Genomic DNA, 23,220 nt, shown 5'->3' on the forward strand with positions numbered 1-23,220 from the left:
AGCACTTCCTTTCACGCCGATCACCTGCCACCCTACCTAAAACCTCTTTCCTCGTCACCTTAGCCAACTTCATCCTGACCCACAATTTCTTCACTTTTGAAGGCCAGACATACCAACAATTAAAGGGAACAGCCATGGGTACCAGGATGGCCCCCTCATATGCCAACCTATTTATGGGTCGCTTAGAGGAAGCCTTCTTGGTTACCCAAGCCTGCCAACCCAAAGTTTGGTACAGATTTATTGATGACATCTTCATGATCTGGACTCACAGTGAAGAACAACTCCAGAATTTCCTCCCAACCTCAACTCCTTTGGTTCCATCAGATTCACCTGGTCCTACTCCAAATCCCATGCCACTTTCCTAGATGTTGACCTCCATCTGTCCAATGGCCAGCTGCACACATCCGTCCACATCAAACCCACCAACAAGCAACAGTACCTCCATTATGACAGCTGCCACCCATTCCATATCAAACGGTCCCTTCCCTACAGCCTAGGCCTTCGTGGCAAACGAATCTGCTCCAGTCCTGAATCCCTCGACCATTACACCAACAACCTGAAAACAGCTTTCGCATCCCGCAACTACCCTCCCAACCTGGTACAGAAGCAGATAACCAGAGCCACTTCCTCATCCCCTCAAACCCAGAACCTCTCACAGAAGAACCCCAAAAGTGCCCCACTTGTAACAGAATACTTCCCGGGACTGGATTAGACCTTGAATGTGGCTCTCCAGCAGGGATACGACTTCCTAAAATCCTGCCCCGAAATGAGATCCATCCTTCATGAAATCCTCCCCACTCCACCAAGAGTGTCTTTCCGCCGTCCACCTAACCTTCGTAACCTCTTGGTTCATCCCTATGAAATCCCCAAACCACCTCCCCTACCCTCTGGCTCCTACCCTTGCAACCGCCCCCGGTGTAAAACCTGTCCTATGCACCCTCCCACCACCACCTACTCCAGTCCTGTAACCCGGAAGGTGTACACAATCAAAGGGAGAGCCACATGTGAAAGCACCCACGTGATTTACCAACTGACCTGCCTGCACTGTGATGCTTTCTATGTGGGAATGACCAGCAACAAACTGTCCATTCGCATGAATGGACACAGGCAGACAGTGTTTGTTGGTAATGAGGATCACCCTGTGGCTAAACATGCCTTGATGCACGGCCAGCACATCTTAGCACAGTGTTACACCGTCCGAGTTATCTGGATACTTCCCACCAACACCAACCTATCCGAACTCCGGAGATGGGAACTCGCCCTTCAGTATATCCTCTCTTCTCGATATCCGCCAGGCCTCAACCTCCGCTAATTTCAAGTTGCCGCCGCTCATACCTCACCTGTCTTTCAACAACTTCTTTGCCTCTGTACTTCCGCCTCGACTGACATCTCTGCCCTTAACTCTTTGCCTTTAAATATGTCTGCTTGTGTCTGTGTATGTGCGGATGGATATGTGTGCGTGTGTGCGAGTGTACACCTGTCCCTTTTTTTTTTTTTTTTTCCCCTAAGGGAAGTCTTTCCGCTCCCGGGATTGGAATGACTCCTTACCCTCTCCATTAAAACCCACACCCTTTCATTTTTCCCTCTCCTTCCTTCCTTCCTGACGAAGCAACTGCCAGTTGCGAAAGCTCGTAATTTTGTGTGTGTGTTTGTGTGTTTTGTTCATGTGCCTGTCTGCCGGCGCTTTCCCGCTTGGTAAGTCTTGGAATATTTATTTTTAATATATTTTTCCCATGTGGAAGTTTCTTTCTGTTATATATATATATATATATATATATATATATATATATATATATATATATATAAGTTTTACTCATGCAAGCTTTCACAGCCAGTGGCTTCTTCTTCCACCTGAAGGGTCGAAGGGGAAGGAAGTGGGTTTAATGGAAAGGAACTGGAGAGTTTTAGTAAGGAAAGACTTCTTTCATTCTCATTCCATCTGGTAAGACTCCTTTAACCCGGGTCCTGGCTGATTTTTCTGAACTCTACCCCTTTTCCTAAACCTCTCCGGTTCCTTCCCTCTTTCTTCCCATTCAGCCTTTCTGCCAGAAGAAGGAACCACTGGCTCTGCAAGTTTGCATAAGTAATATATGTGTGTTCTCTTGCTGCTGCTTGGTGAGCATCATTTTTTACCTGTCCAGTTACAGTATATTGTCAAAAATTGATTACTTTAGTTGTTATACTTACATTATTAAACATTTCTGGCAATAAATATATCAGTAAATTAGCTTACTATGCCCATCATCATTCACTGCTTTCCTATGGTGTCATATTTTGGGGTAATTTGTCATTAAGGGGAAAAAGTATTCATTTCAAAAATGTGTGTAATCAGAATAATAGCTGGAGCCCACCCAAGATCATCTTGCAGATTTTTATTTAAGAAACTAGGGATATTTACAGCTGCTTCACAATGTGTGTGTGTGTGTGTGTGTGTGTGTGTGTGTGTGTGTGTGTGTGTGTGTGTGTATATTTATACAGGATGGAGAAAAATTATGTCACGTAATTTTAACCCTGGATAACTGATGCCAGTAGGAAACAAAATTACTAATGTTGTATAGGTCAACAACACACCATTTTTAAACTACGGAAACTTGATGCCACGTGCTCTGATTGGCCGTGGGATTGACATGTTGTTGTTCGTCAGTTGACGGGCAGTGCTATGTTTATCGGTTCACACATACAGAAGTCCCTCACCCTGTCACTGCCCCAATGTGATACATGCACATGTCAAACAGGCCTTCCTGTTCGTCACCACCTCACATCTGAGGCATTCACACATAAGCTTCACTTCGGAGCACACAAGTCACCTGTAATCTCTGTCAATGGTAATGTGTTATCCAGAGTATCCGGCAACAGGGCAATCCTGCACAGCGTGTGGTGCCAAGTTTCTGTACTTTAAAAACTGCGTGTTGTCAACCCACACAACATTAGTAATTTTGGTTTCTTTTCTCCACCTTGTATGCATGTGCACATGCACGCGCAAGTGCGCACGCGCGCGCACACACATACACACACACACACACACACACACACACACACACATATCACTTATGACATTTGTTATTAATAACACATCCCAATTCAAAAACCATAGCATTGTGCGTAGCTACAACAGTAGCAGGACGGCTGATCTTAGCTATTCTTGGATAAATCTAACTTTGGTACCAAAAGGGGTAAATTATGCTGCCACAAAAATTTTTGGTCCGTTTTCCAATAGCATCAAAAGACTGACAGATAGCCAACTAGTATTTAACAATAAATTAAAAGAATATCTGAATAACAACTCCTTCTACTCAATAGATAAATTTTTAGATATAAATCAGCAATTTTACAATAAAAAAGGAAGAAAAAAGAAAGAAATTTAGGTATGTCATGTAAAGAGACTAACTGACGTGTTCCACATCATTATGATGTGTCATATTTGTGACCTAATATAATCTAATCTAGAAGCAAAGAACAACAATATTAGGAAAAGGATACATTGCTACTCACCATTAAGATTACCTGTTGAGTTACTGACAGGCACAACTAAAGACTCTCACACATTACAGATTTCGACCAAAGCTTTCTTCAGCAATAAGACACATACCACGCAAGCAAGCACACTTCATACTCATATGACCGATGTCTGAAGCAAGTATTATCTGACACTGATCGATCTGATACACACGATAAAACAGAATGCAGAAAATGGAAGCAATATGAAGATAGGGAGGAACAAATAAATATCACTGCAAGTAAAGAAGTAAATCACACTATCCTATGATGATGCAATAGTTGCTTCTTTTTGTTATGCTTGGCTTGTCCCTCCAATTTTGATGTTAATGCAAGGTATTATTTAGGCAGGAACAGGAAATTATGTGCAATTAAACTTCTCCCAGAAAATACCTAACAGCAGATCTAGACTTTGTCCCATTTCAAATCTGAATGTATTTGTGACTCACATACTCAAATTTCAACTTGTTCACATCCCTCTCAAATGAATTGAATATATAATTGGTACTGAGAACTGAGCTTAAGTTTGATGTTTGTTGTTAAAACATGATACAGTGGTTGTTATAGTTCCCCTACCACAGCAAAGAACACAACTACAAGATCAAAGTTCTAGTTTTGTCCCTTTTTACACCCAATGCTTCTTCTCATCCCTTCAATACTTCAGTTACTTGATGATCAGTAGTAGTACAGTTTGTTTTTAATAAATTTTTTAAATGAAACAAATCCTTTTGAAATGGGAAGCAGAGCTATAATTGTACTAACCAAGTTTCCTAAATTGTAATAGCAGTCAGGGTATTTCCGTCTATGCTTAAGAGCTGTTATGTAGCATTCTTCTGCTTCTTGATAGCGTTTTTGTCCTGAAAGTACAATACCCAAATTCATCCAGGCAGCAGCAAAATCATTTCTGTAAGAAACCAAATGTATCAGATTTATAATCACACAACAGGGAGACTACTATTCCACAATGAAACGGTGAGGCACAAATGTAACAACAAAGCTAACATACAGCACACACTACAGTATTTAAAATATATGTTAATGTAATTTTTATTAAATATTTACTGGCTGATGAATACTGGCTTAAATCAATTTATGGATCAACACTCACCTTTTTGCATGTTTTACCTTTTATAGGAGAGAGATAATACATAGTTTGATAGTACACGAGCCTACACAAGTATCAGTTTATGTCCCCTAATCTTACTGTTGAAATAAAAATAACTTTCACACTTATTGCTGTTCTCCACTCATTGTAAAGCCACTGTGGCATATTTGGCACTAACGCTAAATGGTTATTATAAATGCTTTCCGACAGAATGTGGTAAAGGAGATGTTATGTTTGTGGTGGTGTCTGTGGTGACAGTGGACACTGCAGGATTTTTTAGGCACACTGCATGTTTAATACACCAATAATGCACTAAATTATGGAAGTACTTTACTATGAATGTGATTAAAAGAAGTAAAAATCACACACTCATGAAAAACTTCCTTATCAAAATCTGATTAACACTCTCTTTCTTGCTTTCTCTTGTTAACATCCAAGTCTTCAATATTTAAAACTTTTTGTAATACAAACAGCATAAAATCTGTCCCCCAAAATATAACAAAAACAACACATGAAAAATAAATCTAAATGCTGTGGCTGGGTGTTTGATTATTAAGGGAATTAGCCATTCACCTTCACTGTCACATTTATGTTTTTGTAAGTTCATGTGATGTTTGCTCAACAGGATATGAAATGCAATGAGTTAAAATAGAATGTGTTGCAATTAGAACACTATATGAATTGGCATGAAGACCCAGTCATACAAGTTTATATGCCATCTAGCTCCGCAGATAATTAAGAGACTGAAGAAATATATGATGAAACAAAAGAAATTAAACAATGGAAAATGCAGGATGGAATAATGACAATATTATGAAAAGGATAGATTGCTACTCACCATATAGCAAAGATGTTGAGTTCCAGACAGGCACAACAAAGAAAGTACCAAACACACAGGCTTTAGCTCAAAAGAACTTCTTCTGAAATAGACAACAAACACATGCACATTCAAGCAAATGCAACTCACACACACACACAGGATCACTGTCTCTGGCTGCTGAGGCCAGCCTGCGAGCAATAACACATGATGCAAGCAACAGCCTGGGTGGTGGGGGTAAAGAGGAATCTAGGACAGGAAGAGAGAGGGATAGAAGGGTACAGGTGGGGAACAGTAAGTGCTGTTTGTGGGAGCACGCAGGGATGACGTGGAGAGAGAGGGTAGGGCGTAGGGCAGCTAGGTGCTGTCAGGGGGTTAGACAGATGAGGCATGGGGGTAAGGGGGTGGGGGGTGGGGGGTGGGGGGGGGGGAGGGAGGCTGCGGAGGAGAGGATGGAGCGGAAAAGGAGAGTCAAAAGACTGTGGGTATGTTTGTGGAATAGAAGGCTGTGGAGTGGGAACACGGAAGGAGATATATGGGTAATGGAGAATGACAAACAAAGGTTGAGGGCGGAAGGGTTACTGGAACATAGGATATATTGCAGGGAGAGTTGACACCTGCACAATCAATTCAGAAGAGCTGGTGTTGGTAAGAAGGATACAGATGACACAGGCTCTGAAGCAGTCATTAAAATGAAGAACACTGTGCTGTGCAATGTGCACAGCAACTGGGTGTTCCAGCTGTTTTCAAAAGCCCCTTCCATACAGCCTAGCCATCCATGGTTGTCGCATCTGTAGTGACAAGTGGTCCCTCTCAAAATATATGAAAGGTCTCACTGAAGCCTTCACAGACCGTAATTATCCTCCCAACCTTGTACAAAAACAAATCTCCTGTGCCTTATCTTTCCAGGCTCTCACCACCACCAAAAGTCTCACCATGTAGCCACAGAAGAGCATTCCCCTCAAAACTCAGTAGCACCCAGGATTGCAGCAATTGAATTACACTCTCCACCAGGGTTTCGACTACCTCTCATCGTGCCCTGAAATGAGAAATGTCCTGCCCACTATCCTTCCCATCCCTCCCACAGTGATATTCTGCTGTCCACGAAACCTACAAAATATACTCGTCCATCCTTAAACAACCCCTGTCCCAATCCCTTACCTCATGGCTCATGCTCCTGTAATAGACTTAGATGCAAGACCTGTCCCATACATCCTCCCACCACCACCTACTCCAGGCTGGTCACAAACATCACCTATCCCATCAAAGGCAGGGCTACCTGTGAAACCAGCCATGTAATCTACAAGCTAAGCTGCAGCCACTGTGCTGCATTCTATGTGGGCCTGATGACCAATAAGCTATCTGTCCACTTGAATGGCCACCAACAAACTGTGGCCAGGAAACAAGCAGACCACCCTGTTACTGAACATGCTGCCAAACATGACATCCTTCATTTCAATGACAGCTTCACAGCCTGTGACATATGGATCCTTCCCACCAACACCAGCTTTTCTGAATTGTGCAGGTGAGAACTCTCCCTGCAATAAATCCTACATTCCCGAAACTCTCCTGGCCTCAACCTTCATTAGTCATTATCCTCACCCATCCAGCCCCTTCCCTGTTCCCATTCCAGCACTACATAGCCAGCATTCCACCATCACACTCAGTATTTTTACTTCTGTCCTTTTCCACTACTTCTGCGCCTCCCTCCCCACCTCTCCCCTACACTCCGTCTAACCAACCTCTCCCCTGCCCTTTGTCTAACCTGCAGCACTTCACTGTCCGTCACCCCCACCATACTATCCCTCCCCCTTCCCACCTCCTCCTTACCCCCACCCATTCAACACTTCCAACATGCACTGGTGCTAGCTACTGCTCGCAATGTGGTTTCAGTTGCCTGAGTCTGCGATCATGTGTGCGAGCTGCATTTGCGCGCACGTGTGTGTGTAATGCTGTTACATTCCACTGTATTTTCCATTATTTGATGTACTTTTATGATTATTTTTTTTACTGATAACAAAATATCAGTATTGTACAGTTCATTGATCAGTATAATACAATATTATGATTTCGATCAAAAATAATCTTCTATATGACTGAAGTGTAATGAGCTATTATTGAATAAGTATGTGCATATGTTATATGGGAGAGTTTTATAAATGGAAGGGAATGTCAAAACTTCTCTCAGTTTAGAATGAGATCATGTCAGAGTTAGAACTGAAGCTACATTCTTGTTCTTGTGTCTTCCTGTTGAAGATGCATTTGTGTAAGAGTTGGAAAGGAGGACATATGCCTAGAAATTACCAAGTGGTTTAAACTGATTAGTCAGGAAACAAACAATCAAGTCGTCAGCCAAACGAAAATTACGAAATAGTTTGAACCGAAGAGGACAGATGTGGATGAAGCAAAACTTATACAAGCTCCAGAAGTTAACTCACCTGCAGATTGCCACCAGCAAACAGAAGCCACACACAAGAAAGATACTGAAATTTTTTTAGGGTAAGTGCTGTATTATAAATGCCATTAGATAAAGAATCAGAAATCGTTTCAACTAAAGTTACTAAATACCCAGATTTTGCAATACTACACCATAACGTTCAGTCACTCACAAATAAAATTTCCATGTTGGAAGCACTACTCCAGCATGCACTACATGTAGACATAATTTGCATTACTGAACATTGGCTATGAAATGACGAAGTAAAATCAACCTCAATCTCAGGATATAGATTACCAAATCATTTTAGCTGAGAATTTTCCAAACATGCTGGCTCTGCTATCTTTGTGAAAGAACAAATAAAGTTCTGTGATGTCAGTAAAAGTTATATTGACTCAATTGAAAAAGACTTTGAACTTTCCATTACTAAACTGCCAGAGCTTAATTTCATAGTTATTAACATATACAGGGTGTTACAAAAAGGTATGGCCAAACTTTCAGGAAACATTCCTCACACACAAAAAAAGAAAAGATGTTATGTGGACATGTGTCCGGAAACGCTTAATTTCCATGTTAGAGCTCATTTTAGTTTCGTCAGTATATACTGTACTTCCTCGATTCACCGCTCAGTGGAGCACATTATCATGATTTCATACGGGATACTCTACCTGTGCTACTAGAACATGTGCCTTTACAAGTATGACACAACTTGTGGTTCATGCACCATGAAGCTCCTGCACATTTCAGTCGAAGTGTTTGTACGCTTCTCAACAACAGATTCGGTGACCAATGGATTGGTAGAGGTGGACCAATTCCATGACCTCCACGCTCTCCTGACCTCAACCCTCTTGACTTTCATTTATGGGGGCATTTGAAAGCTCTTGTCTACGAAACCGCGGTTCCAAATGTAGAGACTCTATGTGCTCATATTATGGACGGCTGTGATACAATATGCCATTCTTCAGGGCTGCATCAGCGCATCAGGGATTCCATGAGACGGAGGGTGGATGCATGTATCCTCGCTAATGGAGGACATTTTGAACATTTCCTGTAACAATGTGTTTGAAGTCACACGGTACATTCTGTTTCTGTGTGCTTCCATTCCATAATTAATGTGATTTGAAGAGAAGTAATAAAATGAGCTCTAACATGGAAAGTTAGCATTTCTGGACACATGTCCACGTAACATATTTTCTTTCTTTGTGTGTGAGGAATGTTTCCTGAAAGTTTGGAAGTACCTTTTTGTAACACCCAGTATACAGCACCAAGTGGATACCTGCTAGTCTTCATGAATAAACTAGAGGTTCTGCTAAACAGAATCAGTACACTAATTATGAAGATAGTGTTTTGTGGGGATTTCAATATTGATTTTTCAAAAGATAGCAGCACCAGAGATGCTTTGATAAATATGACCAACACATTCAATATGATCCCCACAATACATTACCCATACAAGATTAACAGAATGCAGAGATTCCATTATTGACCAAATATTCATCTCAGAAACAAATTAAAGATTCACAAGCAGAGTACTGAACATGGGTTATAGTGATCATGAGGCATAGCTGCTGTGTATAGAAATGCCAACAAGTAGAAGTAGTTTGAAAAAAGTAGTTAACCTTTTCTGAAGATAACATTAGAATTTTTAATCTTTTACTGGTGAAGGAAAACTGGGAAAGCATCGCCACTCAGAACAATGTTAATAGCATGTACATGAGTTTTCAGAGCACCTTTCTTCACTGTTTTAATATAGCATTTCCGAAAGAAGTAAAAACAGTAAAACCTAACAATAATAAGCAATACGTAACTAAAGGCATAAAAATTTCCAGTGAGAGAAACAGATTTCTGCAGTACTGTTGTAAGAAATATAGAGTAACCCAAGAATTCGCAGATTATTCAAGAGCCTACAAAAGAATCTATGGTAGAGTAGTCAAAGAGACAAAAATTATGTGAAATGACAATTTGATAAGAAACTCATGTAACAAAATAAGATCCACGTGGGGAGAACTTGTAGTTCAGAGCCAAAGAAAAAGAATGTGTCATTAACACTAGAAGGCTCAAAAGTGACAGACCCAAATTCAGTTGTGGAAAAATTCAATGAATACTTCACTTCACTAGCTGAAGACCTTATTCAGGTACACTGTCAAGGTGCAGTCTCAAGTTTCTCTAGCAAGTCAGTGATCTCGACTGCTTCTATGTATGTTTATGAAACAAACCCCAATGAAATTATAAGTAAAATTAAATCATTAAGCAATAAAATGTCAAGTGGTCTTGATGAAGTACCTGATTTCATATTAAAAGCATGTGCTCACCACATAGCAGACACCTTGGCAAACATTCTCAACCACTCTTTAAAAACTGGTGTATTTCCAGATATTTTTAAAATAGCAAAAATTTCACCACTGCTAAAAAAAGGTTCTTCTGAAAAAATATCAAACTACCAACCCATGTCACAGTTAAGTTCCTTCTAGAAAAACTGTTCTATGACAGGTTTTTAAGTTTCATAAATAAATATGCACCTCTTACAGTACAACAACATGGTTTCAGAAAGTCTAAATCTACACAGGCAGCAATCTTCGAATTCTCAGTCTGCATTTTAAAATCCCTTGATTAAAATAAATTAGCTGCAGGTATTTTTCTAGATCTATCAAAAGCCTTTGATGTCCTGGACCATAACATTCTGCTCCAAAAATTAGAAAGACAAGGAGTAAGAGGAGTAGCACAAAGTTGGTTGTGTTCATACCTAAAAAACCAGAGGCAGAAAGTATCACTTCAGCACAAATTCAACAAAATGAATAAAACAAGAAACAACTCCTTTCTTTCCAGTGAATTACCAATAAAATATGGTGTACCACAGGGCTCAATCTTAGGTCCACTACTCTTCTTGATTATGTGGACGACTTAGTTGAATATATGAGTCCCACAAAAACTATCCGGTTTGCTGATGACACCAGCATATTGCTCACTGGATCCAGTCCAGAAACTTTGCAGTCCTCGGTAGAAAGTTTTATTAAAAGTCTTTCTGAGTGGTTCACAAAAAACAAACTCATTATAAATACTGAAAAAACTGTGTGTGTCGATTTTCATTTAATTCCTCCAACTAATCAAATGTCTATTCAAGCACAATTAAAAAATGATACCCTACAAAATGCGTCACAAAATTTTTGGGTCTATGGGTTCAGCACGACTTAAAGTGGGACACACATATAAATAATTTGTCTAGAAAACTATCATCTGTGTGCTATGGCCTAAGAATTTTAATGGCTACAACAAGCTAAACAACAGTATTGCAGGCATACTATGCACAGTTATGCTCACTAGTCCGATATGGGATCATTTTCTGGGGATACTCAATACACAGTGTAAAGGTTTTTAGAATGCAAAAAAGAGCGCTAAGAATTATTTGTGGCCTTAAAAAGATGGAGTCCTGTAAATCCCATTTTACTGAGCTTGGTGTTCTAAATGTTCCAAGTTTATTCATTTTGGAAACTATCTTGTTCACTAGGGACTACCTCCTGAAAACAGGCAAATTGCTACAGAAAAAAAAAAAAAAAAAAAAAAAAAAAATGTACACAACTACAGTACCAGAGGAAAATCAAATATACATCAAAAATATCACAGAAAAACCACTTATCAGAGGAGCATAATTGACATTGATGTAACACTACACAATAAGACACCAGAGGAAATAAAAAATGTTACTCATCCAATATTTAAAGCTAAACTAAAGGCATTTCTAATAAAGCACTGTTTCTATTCTGTCAGAGAATTTCTGAATACGTAACAAAATTAATTGCAACAGTCACCTATTTTTAATTTTCCTACTATTCTGCTAATACTATGTATTATTATAACTTATCTTTGACCTGTCTAATATCAATTGTACAATTTGTGCTGTATGATAAAACTGGGCCAATAAAAAATCAAATCAAAAAGGCAACTGAAGGACTAGCTCACTTGAAACTTCCTTTAGTATTTTAGTTATGCACATGAAGTCTGGTTCTCTAGCACATGTCACATTACACAGTTCACAAGATCTTTACTGTTAGTTGTGAAATAGCTTTGGGTTGTATTCAGTAACAAGGGCACAAATATTGAGCAACTGGAAGTTACTTCTTTTGCTTCCTTCATAACTTTATAGCAAAATTAGAAGGTGCTTGATTCATTATTGTTGATATATAAACTATTTTTTTTCAAATTTTTCAAAATATTTCATTACTTCAATTTACATTTTAGGAATCAAAAGTTTCAATTCACCTCAACGATATAGCTTTTCGGAGAAGGCTTTCGGCTTCATTCAACTGTCCATCATCTCTGAGCATATTGGCCAAGTTGTTCATTGCCTGATCATATTCTTCATTTAACCTGCAAAAAGAAAAAGAAAAAAGAATTTAGTTTTAATGCAGGGAAACAATATAGTCTACAAAGTTGTTCGTCATAAATATGATGTATTCTGTTTTGGACCTTAACACTAAAAAATATTACAAGTGACTGAACACATTATAAATTTATGAAATACACATAAAAGATTCGCTTTTGAATTATATGAAAAATTTTGATGGGGTGAGAGCAATATAAAAATTCACCTATTACTTAAAGTACAGAGGATTCCCATATAACTGTCAAATGAAATTAAAATAAAACACAGGAAGTTTTGAGCACGTTACCTGAGAGCTGTCCTGTAGCCAGCAATGGCTGCAAGTTTATGCCCAGCATCACCTGCCTTTTTGGCGATGTTGTAATGAATTTTGGCATTAAGGGGGCAGACATTAAGACCACTCTCAAAAAGAACCTCCTCTGTCTTCCACTGTGCACTCCTTCGAGTTGCACGGGTACCAAAGGCAATCAGCAGGTAAAGAAAACCTACCTGTACATAAATGAGAGTAAATAACAATGTAAGTAGCACAGCACAAGCAAATGACTACTGTATTCAAAAAAATATGTGATACATGCAAAGGCACAGCAATAAAAGGGTGGTGGCAAAGGAAAACGACTGCAACTTGTTCTTAGCTGCTCATACACCGAGACAATGTCTGAGCTTATGCTTATTATGCGCTGTTTAGGTGTTCACCTAAAGCATCCTTGCACAGCACCTGCTTTCAAACACAGAGCTCTAATATATATTACACATAACAGCTCCAATGCCAATACATAGGAGGCTCACACAGGCACTTTAATATTCTCCTCTGCACTTACAACACTCATATCCATGACATTTATGTTCCTTGTATTGATTGATGATCTTTAACCTTCTTTTACCTAGCTAAATAAATTGACTATTTTTTACACATTAAATTTTGAAACACGTTATTAAAAAACACACAAACATTTTGGTTGTTGTTTCCTAACATGCTAGTGGCCAAGTTACCTGCTGGAGGACAACTGTCCCAGCAGTGTGGGTTCCTATACAATTGTTTCTTTGAAGAATTAGCTATAACCTAACTCTGACAGTGTGGATCCCATACACTTGATCCTTCTAAGAACTAGCTATAACCTTACTATTGTTAACTTATCAATTACAGATACTCATTAAAACTACCATCCACCTAATATTGCAGAAAAAACTAATACTAATACTAATAACAATGATGATGATGACGATGAGAGAAGTAATAAAAATACGAAGAGAGAGGTAGAGGAGGAAGGGAGAGGGGGAAAGAGGGAGGGGGAGGGGGAGGGGGGAGGGGGGAGGGGGGAGGGAGTGAGGGAGTGAGGGAGTGAGAGAGAGAGAGAGAGAGAGAGAGAGAGAGAGAGAGAGAGAGAGAGAGAGAGAGAATATAAACGAGAAAAATGTTGTCATCATAATAATAAAAGCATGTTGATGTTGTGGTTTTCATTTTTTTTTACTTTTTTTATTAGTAATCTGAGGGAATTTCACTGGTTAGGGCATGATACATCCAGTTTCCTTTTCACACTGGCTTTAGGAACCTTATAACCTGAAAGCTAGACGATGATGTACTGGAATACTTCACAACTGAATATTCGTATTACAGATGAGGGACTGAAGATCAAGTCTCTCTTTCACAGTGAGGTCATCGATCTCATCGGATTAGGGAAGGATGGGGAAGGAAGTTGGTGGTGCCCTTTCAAAGGAACCACCCCGGCATTTGCTTGAAGTGATTTAGGGAAATCACAGAAAACCTACATCAGGATGGCCCGATGTGGGATTGAACCGTCATCCTCCCAAATGCGAGTCCAGTGTGCTAACCACTGCGCCACCTCGCTTGGTGCTTTGGAAATGAAGACAAGCTAATGGTCTACTTCACCTAGAAGCAGAACACACTGTCTGTGACAACACATTCAACTTCATCTGTTGCCTTGCAACTCATGTCACATTGGTTCCTCCCAGAAACATCTCTTCTGAGCTGCTCATATGATAAGTGCTCTTCCAGCATATTCTACTCCCCTGCAATGTTCCTAGACTTAAATTCTGTTAGTTTTTGTGTTGGCCTGTCCATTCTTCTCTTCCTTTTAAACTTCTAGTTTTCCCCCGTCCTTTCTATTTGTTTTCCTTGCTCTTTTATCTTTCTTAGGCTACACACTGTACTTCCCTTTCCAGTTCTCTGGGCATTTTCATGGCAGGCTCCCACTTTCTTGCTTGGCACATCTCCCTTCACATGTGTATCCTGTCTGAGGCCACAACTTGTTGCTGGAACCCACCATGTTGTTGCTTTCTGTCTACTCCATCACCTCTCTTTGCAATCTTTTGAAGTCTCCCCTCTTCCACCTCTTCAGCCTTCCCACTCTTTTCAACTTCTACTACCATCTACACCAGTTATGCTGCAACATGAAAAGTATGTATGCACATCTACATATCCAGAACAACAACAAGTACCCCAAAGATAGGCAGTTAATCACTTTTCTTTTATGTTTTGCCCACACTGTTACCTCATATTTACAGTGTGTCATGGCCTGTCCTTGCTATATTTATTTTTATTATTCACTAGGTGGACATAAAAATGCAATAACCTGTACATTCTTGGTGGAATCACACCATTAAATTCCTTTTGTATTAAATACATTAGCAGGTGGTACATGTACAATTATTTAACAGGTTGAGAAAGAATTCTTAGTATGTATTAGTAATAATGTAGGGTAGGAGTAGGAGGGGGTGGGGGTGGGGAGGGTGAGAGCTAGAGCTATATTCTGGTTACAAACAATTTCACAACATTTCTTATACTGCAATGGCAATGTACCAGGGCACTTAGTTTCAAGTGGCTAGTGCGAAGATGAAACAATGGAAACGCCAGGTAGGACAAGATAGATTGCTACTTCCCATAAAGAAGACATTTCAAGTTGCAGACAGGCACAATTAAAAGACACTTGCATAAAGCTTTTGGCCACAGCCTTCACTGGAAAAAGAGAACACACACACACACACACACACACACACACACACACACACACACACACACACACACACACTAGTGTGTGTGTGTGTGTGTGAGGTGTGCTTGCTTGTATTTGTGTGTATGAATGTTGTGTGTGTTTCTCTCTTTACTGATGAATGCTGTGGCCAAAAGCTACATGTGAGTGTCATTTAAATGTAGTGTGTGCCCTCCGTGGTGAAATTGGGTCAATCTTTGCAGTATGCCTTGTTGTAGCCTTGTCGCCTATGTCACACTATCAATGGAAAGCAATGATTTGTTGGGCAGTTTTGATGTAGTTTTGCTTTTTACAAATGTGCCTCTGATGGACTTAATACATCTCATCGGCAGTAGGTTTGGGGTTGACATTACAGTGTTGTTCGAGCACACTCTACCCTCGGCATACTTTTTATTTAACAATGATGTTTTCTGGCCAATTGGATGATGTCGCCATGGGGAATCCTTTGTCTCCCCTGGTGGCCATTCTTTTATGGAAGATTTTTGGGAGCAAACATCCCTCCAGTATATGTTGATGACACTTTTATAGCTTGGCCTCATGATTTGGACATTCTCCAAGAATTCCTTCAACACCTACGCATGAAAACATAAAATGTACTATGGAGACTGAGAAAGATGGCTGGTTGCTTGCTGCTTTTACATCTCTTGGTGTGACATAATACCTATGGTACAGCACTGCATCTGCATGGCAAAATCGCAGGAGTAGTGTTTGTCTACATCACTCGCTATGCATGCTCATGTGGCATCATGCAGCTGGCACTTCACTCACTCGGTATCACGCAACGCTTGACAGGTAACAGCTGAGTGGCCTTGCCGTGTGGGTAAGGAAACAGGCTCTACCAATACAGCTCTGACACAAATAGTGGCCCTAAGGGAGCTGGCAAGCATTCAAATGCATTTAGAATTATAATTTCTTTTTAGTGGTTGATTTTCCATGTTTTCTTTGGAGGACGTGAGTTTTGTATACATGAGATTCACCAAGTATTACCACACTATAATGAAAATTAAAGTGATAAACAAATATTGAATGTTATTAAAGATTATTGTTTCAGTTATGGAACTATATATTTCTGTGAACTAATACTTGATAAATTAATGCTCAGAATTTAGTCAGCTGCTAAAATTGCACTGACATTTAGACTTTTTTTTGAACAGGGCAAATTAAAATGATTTACATTGAGGGGTGTGACAACAGATTATAATTATCAGCTTAGTTTATAATTACCAAAAATCTTAAATCTGGCTACACCATAGGCTTTCATGAGTAAACTGAGTAAGTGAGCAACTAGGACTCATTGCATTTGATAATATGAACAGAAAATCATTCAAACAAATTTATTCACCTGTGAATTATCTGCAAATTAAATAATGAATAACATACAATGCCACCATATTTTCTTTGTTTACTTCTTGCACAGAATTAGTATTTGTTCCCTTGGCTCAATGCAATTTCTGTTTGATAATAAACTTATTAATGGTTTGTCTAGAAATGCGCCTTTGTAGTTCAGTGGTTAAGTTCCACACTACAAAACTTAGGCTTACATTTCAAACCCCAGCTATCCAATTATTTTCTCTGTTCTTATCAATTCTTTCGCCTACAATAATGACAATAATGCCAAGTTGCAACGTATTTTGGAGTACATGTTTAAACGTAGACTCCCCTCTAACTGGATGTATAAGTCTGTTCAGAGGTGTTGGTCGATTGGTTGATTGGTTGGTTGATTTGGGAGCAGGGGACCAACCAGCAAAATCATCGGTCCCATTGGATTAGGTAAGTATGGAGAAGGAAGTCAGCCATGCCCGTTCAAAGGAACCATCCCTGCATTTGCCTCAAAATCTTGGAAAACTTAAATCTAGATGGCCAGACATGGGTTTGAACCATTGTCCTCCTGAATGAGAGTCCCGTGTGGTAACCACTGCACCATCTCACTCAGTTTCAGAGGTGTGAGGACTATGCCTAGTAAAGTGCTGCAATGCTGAAACCATCCTTCAAGTTGAGCACAGATTTACTTCATTTAAATGAAATATAAAAATGCTTATATGTGGATGGCATATAATGTACCAGGGCTATAATGCACTAGGCAGCCACAATGCTTAACACCCCAATTTAGTCACCCATCTGACAGTCAGTCATGAATGATCAGCTGAGCGAGATGTACATATAATATGTTATGCTTTTCCTCATAACAAACACACTTTACTATAACTATAAAAATTATTTTTCCATCATTTTACACTCCTGGAAATGGAAAAAAGAACACATTGACACCGGTGTGTCAGACCCACCATACTTGCTCCGGACACTGCGAGAGGGCTGTACAAGCAATGATCACACGCACGGCACAGCGGACACACCAGGAACCGCGGTGTTGGCCGTCGAATGGCACTAGCTGCGCAGCATTTGTGCACTGCCGCCGTCAGTGTCAGCCAGTTTGCCGTGGCATACGGAGCTCCATCGCAGTCTTTAACACTGGTAGCATGCCACGACAGCGTGGACGTGAACTGTATATGCAGTTGACGGATATGAGCGAGGGCGTATAGTGGGCATGCGGGAGGCCGGGTGGACGTACCGCCGAATTGCTCAACACGTGGGGCGTGAGGTCTCCACAGTACATCGATGTTGTCGCCAGTGGTCGGCGGAAGGTGCACGTGCCCGTCGACCTGGGACCGGACCGCAGTGACGCACGGATGCACGCCAAGACTGTAGGATCCTACACAGTGCCATAGGGGACCGCACCGCCACTTCCCAGGAAATTAGGGACACTGTTGCTCTTGGGGTATCGGTGAGGACCATTCGCAACCGTCTCCATGAAGCTGGGCTACGGTCCCGCACGCCGTTAGGCCGTCTTCCGCTCACGCCCCAACATCGTACAGCCCGCCTCCAGTGGTGTCGCGACAGGCGTGAATGGAGGGACGAATGGAGACGTGTCGTCTTCAGCGATGAGAGTCGCTTCTGCCTTGGTGCCAATGATGGTCGTATGCGTGTTTGGCGCCGTGCAGGTGAGCGCCACAATCAGGACTGTTTACGACCGAGGCACACAGGGCCAACACCCGGCATCATGGTGTGGGGAGCGATCTCCTACACTGGCCGTACACCTCTGGTGATCGTCGAGGGGACACTGAATAGTGCACGGTACATCCAAACCGTCATCGAACCCATCGTTCTACCATTCCTAGACCGGCAAGGGAACTTGCTGTTCCAACAGGACAATGCACGTCCGCATGTATCCCGTGCCACCCAACGTGCTCTAGAAGCTGTAAGTCAACTACCCTGGCCAGCAAGATCTCCGGATCTGTCCCCCATTGAGCATGTTTGGGACTGGATGAAGCGTCGTCTCACGCGGTCTGCACGTCCAGCATGAACGCTGGTCCAACTGAGGCGCCAGGTGGAAATGGCATGGCAAGCCGTTCCACAGGACTATATCCAGCATCTCTACGATCATCTCCATGGGAGAATAGCAGCCTGCATTGCTGCGAAAGGTGGATATACACTGTACTAGTGCCGACATTGTGCATGCTCTGTTGCCTGTGTCTATGTGCCTGTGGTTCTGTCATTGTGATCATGTGATGTATCTGACCCCAGGAATGTGTCAATAAAGTTTCCCCTTCTTATTTCAATTTCCAGGAGTGTATGTACTTTATGCACTGTGGATTATAAGTTCACTTAAGAAATGTTGGAGCTATGGAAAATATAGTAACTCGGCTATAGGAGAAGGAATTCTGCCTTATGCAAGACACCTTTTGTTTTACCTACACATGTTTCAGCACTTTTTTGTGGTATCTTCAGTGGGTTGTTTGGTCCCATAGAAACTTACCATCTTTAGCGAGTTGCTTTATTTTCTTACTTACATGAAGCTATTGGTTGGTTATGGTGGTACCTAGTCTGCTACACAATCTACAACTTGTCATGGCTATGATGTCATAATGTTTTCTCTTATGTTTTGGTGAGGTGAATACGCTGATTTCTGTTTCACCTCACCATAACATACGAGGAAACACTACAACATCAAAGCCATGACAAGCTGTAGATTATGTAGCAGACCAGCTACCAACATAAACACAGAATAGCTTCATGTAAGTAAGAAAATAGAACAACCCACTGAAGATAGCACAAAAAGTGCTGAAATATGTCCAGGAAAACGAAACTGAAAAGGTGTCTCGCATAAGGCATAATTCCTTGTCCTATTTTCATAGCAAGCACAAACATATGAAGAACTGCAACACCACAAGATGATAACTCATCTATTTTTATGCAATCAATTTTGCATGAAAATGTCATTAGTAAAAATTTATGAATATTGGAGGAAACCCCATATCAAGCAAGGGAGTACCAATGCCTTGTGTCATTGTCAGAGATGACGCAATTTGTGTATCTGAAGGAAGACTTTTTCATCACCCAATGGATGTTTGAGAAGAAATTGCAATTGCTATAATAAATGTATGCTGTGTTTTACAAAATAATGTGCCCAAATGAGATGGAAATTCCCCCAGGTCCTACAAGATGTTAAAAGTTATCATTAAATTTGTTTCAGGATGCAAGCAAGGTCTGGCTGCATCAACAAGGGAATGGACACTCCTCTCCATGAAATCACAGTGGCCCAGCGCACAGCCTACAATGCACATATATTTTTAGTTAGCTGCCACAGATGGCCTGCTAAGTCTTTTACAGCACTTATACTACAGACTCAGCCCCATTCAACTGTCTCTGCAGTGCCAAAATGTCTCCCCCCTCCTCCTGCTAATATGGTGCAAAAACTCTACATAAGCAGCCCACAATGAGAATGCAGCCAACAAAAGCTCTAAATCTTCAATGCCTTTCTTACACTGCTAACACCATCAGATAAGCATGTCTCCTTAATACAATGACACAATTCGTTGTAGAGTGAATGATGCAAGAACTCACTGGTTCCTAATGATTATTATCACCAGAATTTTAATTAAAGTCTCCTAAGATACTTCTGAAATGCTGATGGATGTCCAAAGTCATCCAAAGTGTTTTAAGATTAATTCTGACTAACCTTGCTGTTTGAATATGGAAAAGAGAAGATTTTCCTTGGAATGTAATTTGAGAAGTGAAGTTAAAGTTGAATCACAATTAATTATTAGCCACAAAATGCAGTGGAATTGATAATTTCTCAGTTTTTGCTGAAGGAGATTGTGAGCTGAAAGTCATAGATTGAATTCATGACTGAAGATGAATTCAGGAGTGCATTGCATGTGTACAACATATTTTCTTTAGTGTGCAATGGGAAATCTCCATAAATCAAATAGGTTTATGAGGAAATCAAACAATGGAAAATCCAGGATAGACTATGACAATATTAAGAAAATGACAGATTGCTACTCACCATGCAGCACAGATGCTGAGTTGCATATAGGCACAACAGAAAGATTGTCAAACGAGTGGTTTGGTCTTCCTGTTGTATCTATCTATCTATCTATCTACAACTCAGCATCTACACTGTCATTTAGATGTTGTTCATGCTGCTGGAGGGGGGGGGGGGGGGGGGGGTGCACACAGAGCATTTGTAAAACACAGCTAAAGCTGAGACTTTAAGATTTTGTGAGTATTTTGCAATTCATCCATTTGTTTGAGCAATGTTTTCATCAATAAATATGGAGTTTTGAAATCAGGTCATTCCTTTTGAAACACTCTGTATTAGTGGAAAATCTACCATCAGAGGTACATACAGTAGCTTGTCATGAGTTTAAGAAATATTTTAAAGACATGAATGAAAATTTTAAATCAGTACACAGTGAAATTTTGAACATGAATGAGAAAGTAGAATTAATTAAGTGCCTATAACAATCCATTACTAGTGGCTAAGAAGGCTGCAGGCAGGATTTACCTTGTGTTGGATGCAAGCACACAAAATAGGCACACAGAAATGGAATGTGATAGACCTGTTGGTATCGATGAATTATTGAAATGATTTGAACAGCAAGATAGTTTAGCTTGATGGAATTGATGGTTGGCTATATACAGTGCTCTTATACAATGGAAAATGTTATCAATTTAGGATATTATCTTTTTCATTGAATAGTTCTGTTTCAGTATTTATTAGAGCCCTTGATCAAGCTCTTGGGAAACAATTATTGCAAGAACTTTCAATTTATGTAGATGATATTTTATTGGTATCCACGACATGGGACTGTCTTTGATATCTTTTTTCTTCTTAGATTTCAAGAAATCCTTGCTTAATTTCCTTTCTTTAATCTCCTTTAGGAGGTCCAGTTATATCTTTTCTTCCTTCTGTAAGCAATAGTCTTCATTGTGGAACCCTTCTTATTTCTGCTTAGTTTCAACTTGTTTTCACAGGATTGATGAGATTGATCTGCACGCATGAGACATGAGATGACGACAATACAATAAATATTCAAGTGTAGAGATGTTCCCGGCTATCAAAAATTTTTGGTGGCGATAGCCATGCATGAAGCAACATGTGCATTGAAGAAGACGCACTACACTTGTTCAAACAGCAGATGATACATGGGTAGAATAAAACAAGATTGATTTCTTAAAGATAAGAATGTGCTTTGGGCAAATCGAATTCATAAGCAGAAAAACTGGATATTATTGATGCATGACAACATATTACAAGTATGTACAGATATGAATACCAGCAAATTGGTGTAATGTAAGTACTAATATAAATTTTTCTATGAATATAGATTAGTTAAGAACTCAAAATAATTTTATCTTACAGGTACTAATGAGTAATGTTGCAGAGTTAATTACATGCATAAAATAGTGAAAAGTGAGGAAAATATTAAGAAATAAGGAACAAAGTCTGACTGAACATAAATGCATGAGCCATGGTAGGTAAAGCAAAAGTGGATATGAAGCTTTCAACTTTAAGTAAACTGATAGGCCTGGGAATTATTGTATAAAATATTATAAGTATGAGGGTTTGCTAAATGGAAGTAATTAGAGTATAAAGAAATGTTAAGCTATAAGCTGAAGAGAAACACAGGTTTACATCTCAGTACAGTCAAATATTAAGTGTAAGGAGAGAAGTAGAAAATAAGCTGATAGAGGCTGTGTGACTGGTTTGTAATATAAGGAGAAGTGTACTTAGCTTAGGAGAAGGTAGAAATGGGAGACGGATGGACAGATACATGAGAGACTGAGGTTTGCTGTGGTTCAGGGAATGGTGGTAGTATATATTTGTAGAGAATTTAAATGGGGCATTTTCACTTGAGGTTGTGCAGTATCTACCCACAGAAGGCAATGAGCAGTTCTTTTATTAAACAATTTACACAGTTACAGTGGCAAATGATCATGTCAAGGAAGAGGTTTCTTAATTAGTTCAGATAGAGGATTTTCCTAATCACAATGTAAGGGGACCTTTAAAATCTCCATGCATATTAACATAAAGGTATTTGAAATTTTGATATGTACTCGTAAGGAACGATGTACCATCAGCATAAGACTCCTCTAGAAAAGGCAGACATAATAAAAATTTGTATAGGGGAACTGAGAAGTAAATGAGTTAAATGTTAAATAAGTTAATGCAAACTGATCTCTTTATTGAGAAACTTGAACTCCTTGCTGAAAACATGTGGCCTGCCTGATTTTCTCCAGTTGGCTATTCAATAGAAGGTATCAAGTTATTACATTTTCTGTGACACCTCACAGAAACCCTATAGATGTTATTCTGTACAACAAGCATTTAACATTTACTTTATCAAAATACAATGAGTGGGAACAGAAGTAACCAACAGGTTTTAAGTACAAAATGTATGTTTTTATTTAAGCAATGGTGGCTAAACATTAACCTTTGTACTCACTAGAAGGTAGAATAAGAAGAGAACCCTATGTTCATGTTATCATAATAAAGGTTTGACAACAAAACTGGATTTTTTCCATACTTTTCTGAAACTTATGAAAGTTGCAGAGACAAATAAAATTTAGTTTATATGAGGCTTGTTCAAAAAATGCCTGAACTTTGTCCACAAATTTTTTCATTTCTTACCTTTC

At 39.8% G+C, this 23,220-nt stretch overlaps 1 protein-coding gene across 2 annotated transcripts in view; it reads right to left on the reverse strand.

The window, feature by feature from the left end:
* LOC126335081 (protein O-mannosyl-transferase TMTC4-like) overlaps positions 1 to 23,220 on the reverse strand; it is a 141,251-nt gene that overhangs the window by 48,281 nt on the left and 69,750 nt on the right. For both annotated transcript variants that reach the window (XM_049997975.1, XM_049997974.1), the window contains 3 exons: positions 12,522 to 12,721; positions 12,112 to 12,219; positions 4,258 to 4,399 (listed from right to left, as the gene is read on the reverse strand). In XM_049997975.1, coding sequence (XP_049853932.1) covers positions 4,258 to 4,399; positions 12,112 to 12,219; positions 12,522 to 12,721 — 450 coding nt within the window. The remainder of the gene's footprint in view (positions 1 to 4,257; positions 4,400 to 12,111; positions 12,220 to 12,521; positions 12,722 to 23,220) is intronic.

This window comes from Schistocerca gregaria, chromosome 2 (assembly GCF_023897955.1).
Source record: "Schistocerca gregaria isolate iqSchGreg1 chromosome 2, iqSchGreg1.2, whole genome shotgun sequence".
In the NCBI taxonomy this organism is placed as follows: Eukaryota; Metazoa; Arthropoda; class Insecta; order Orthoptera; family Acrididae; genus Schistocerca; species Schistocerca gregaria.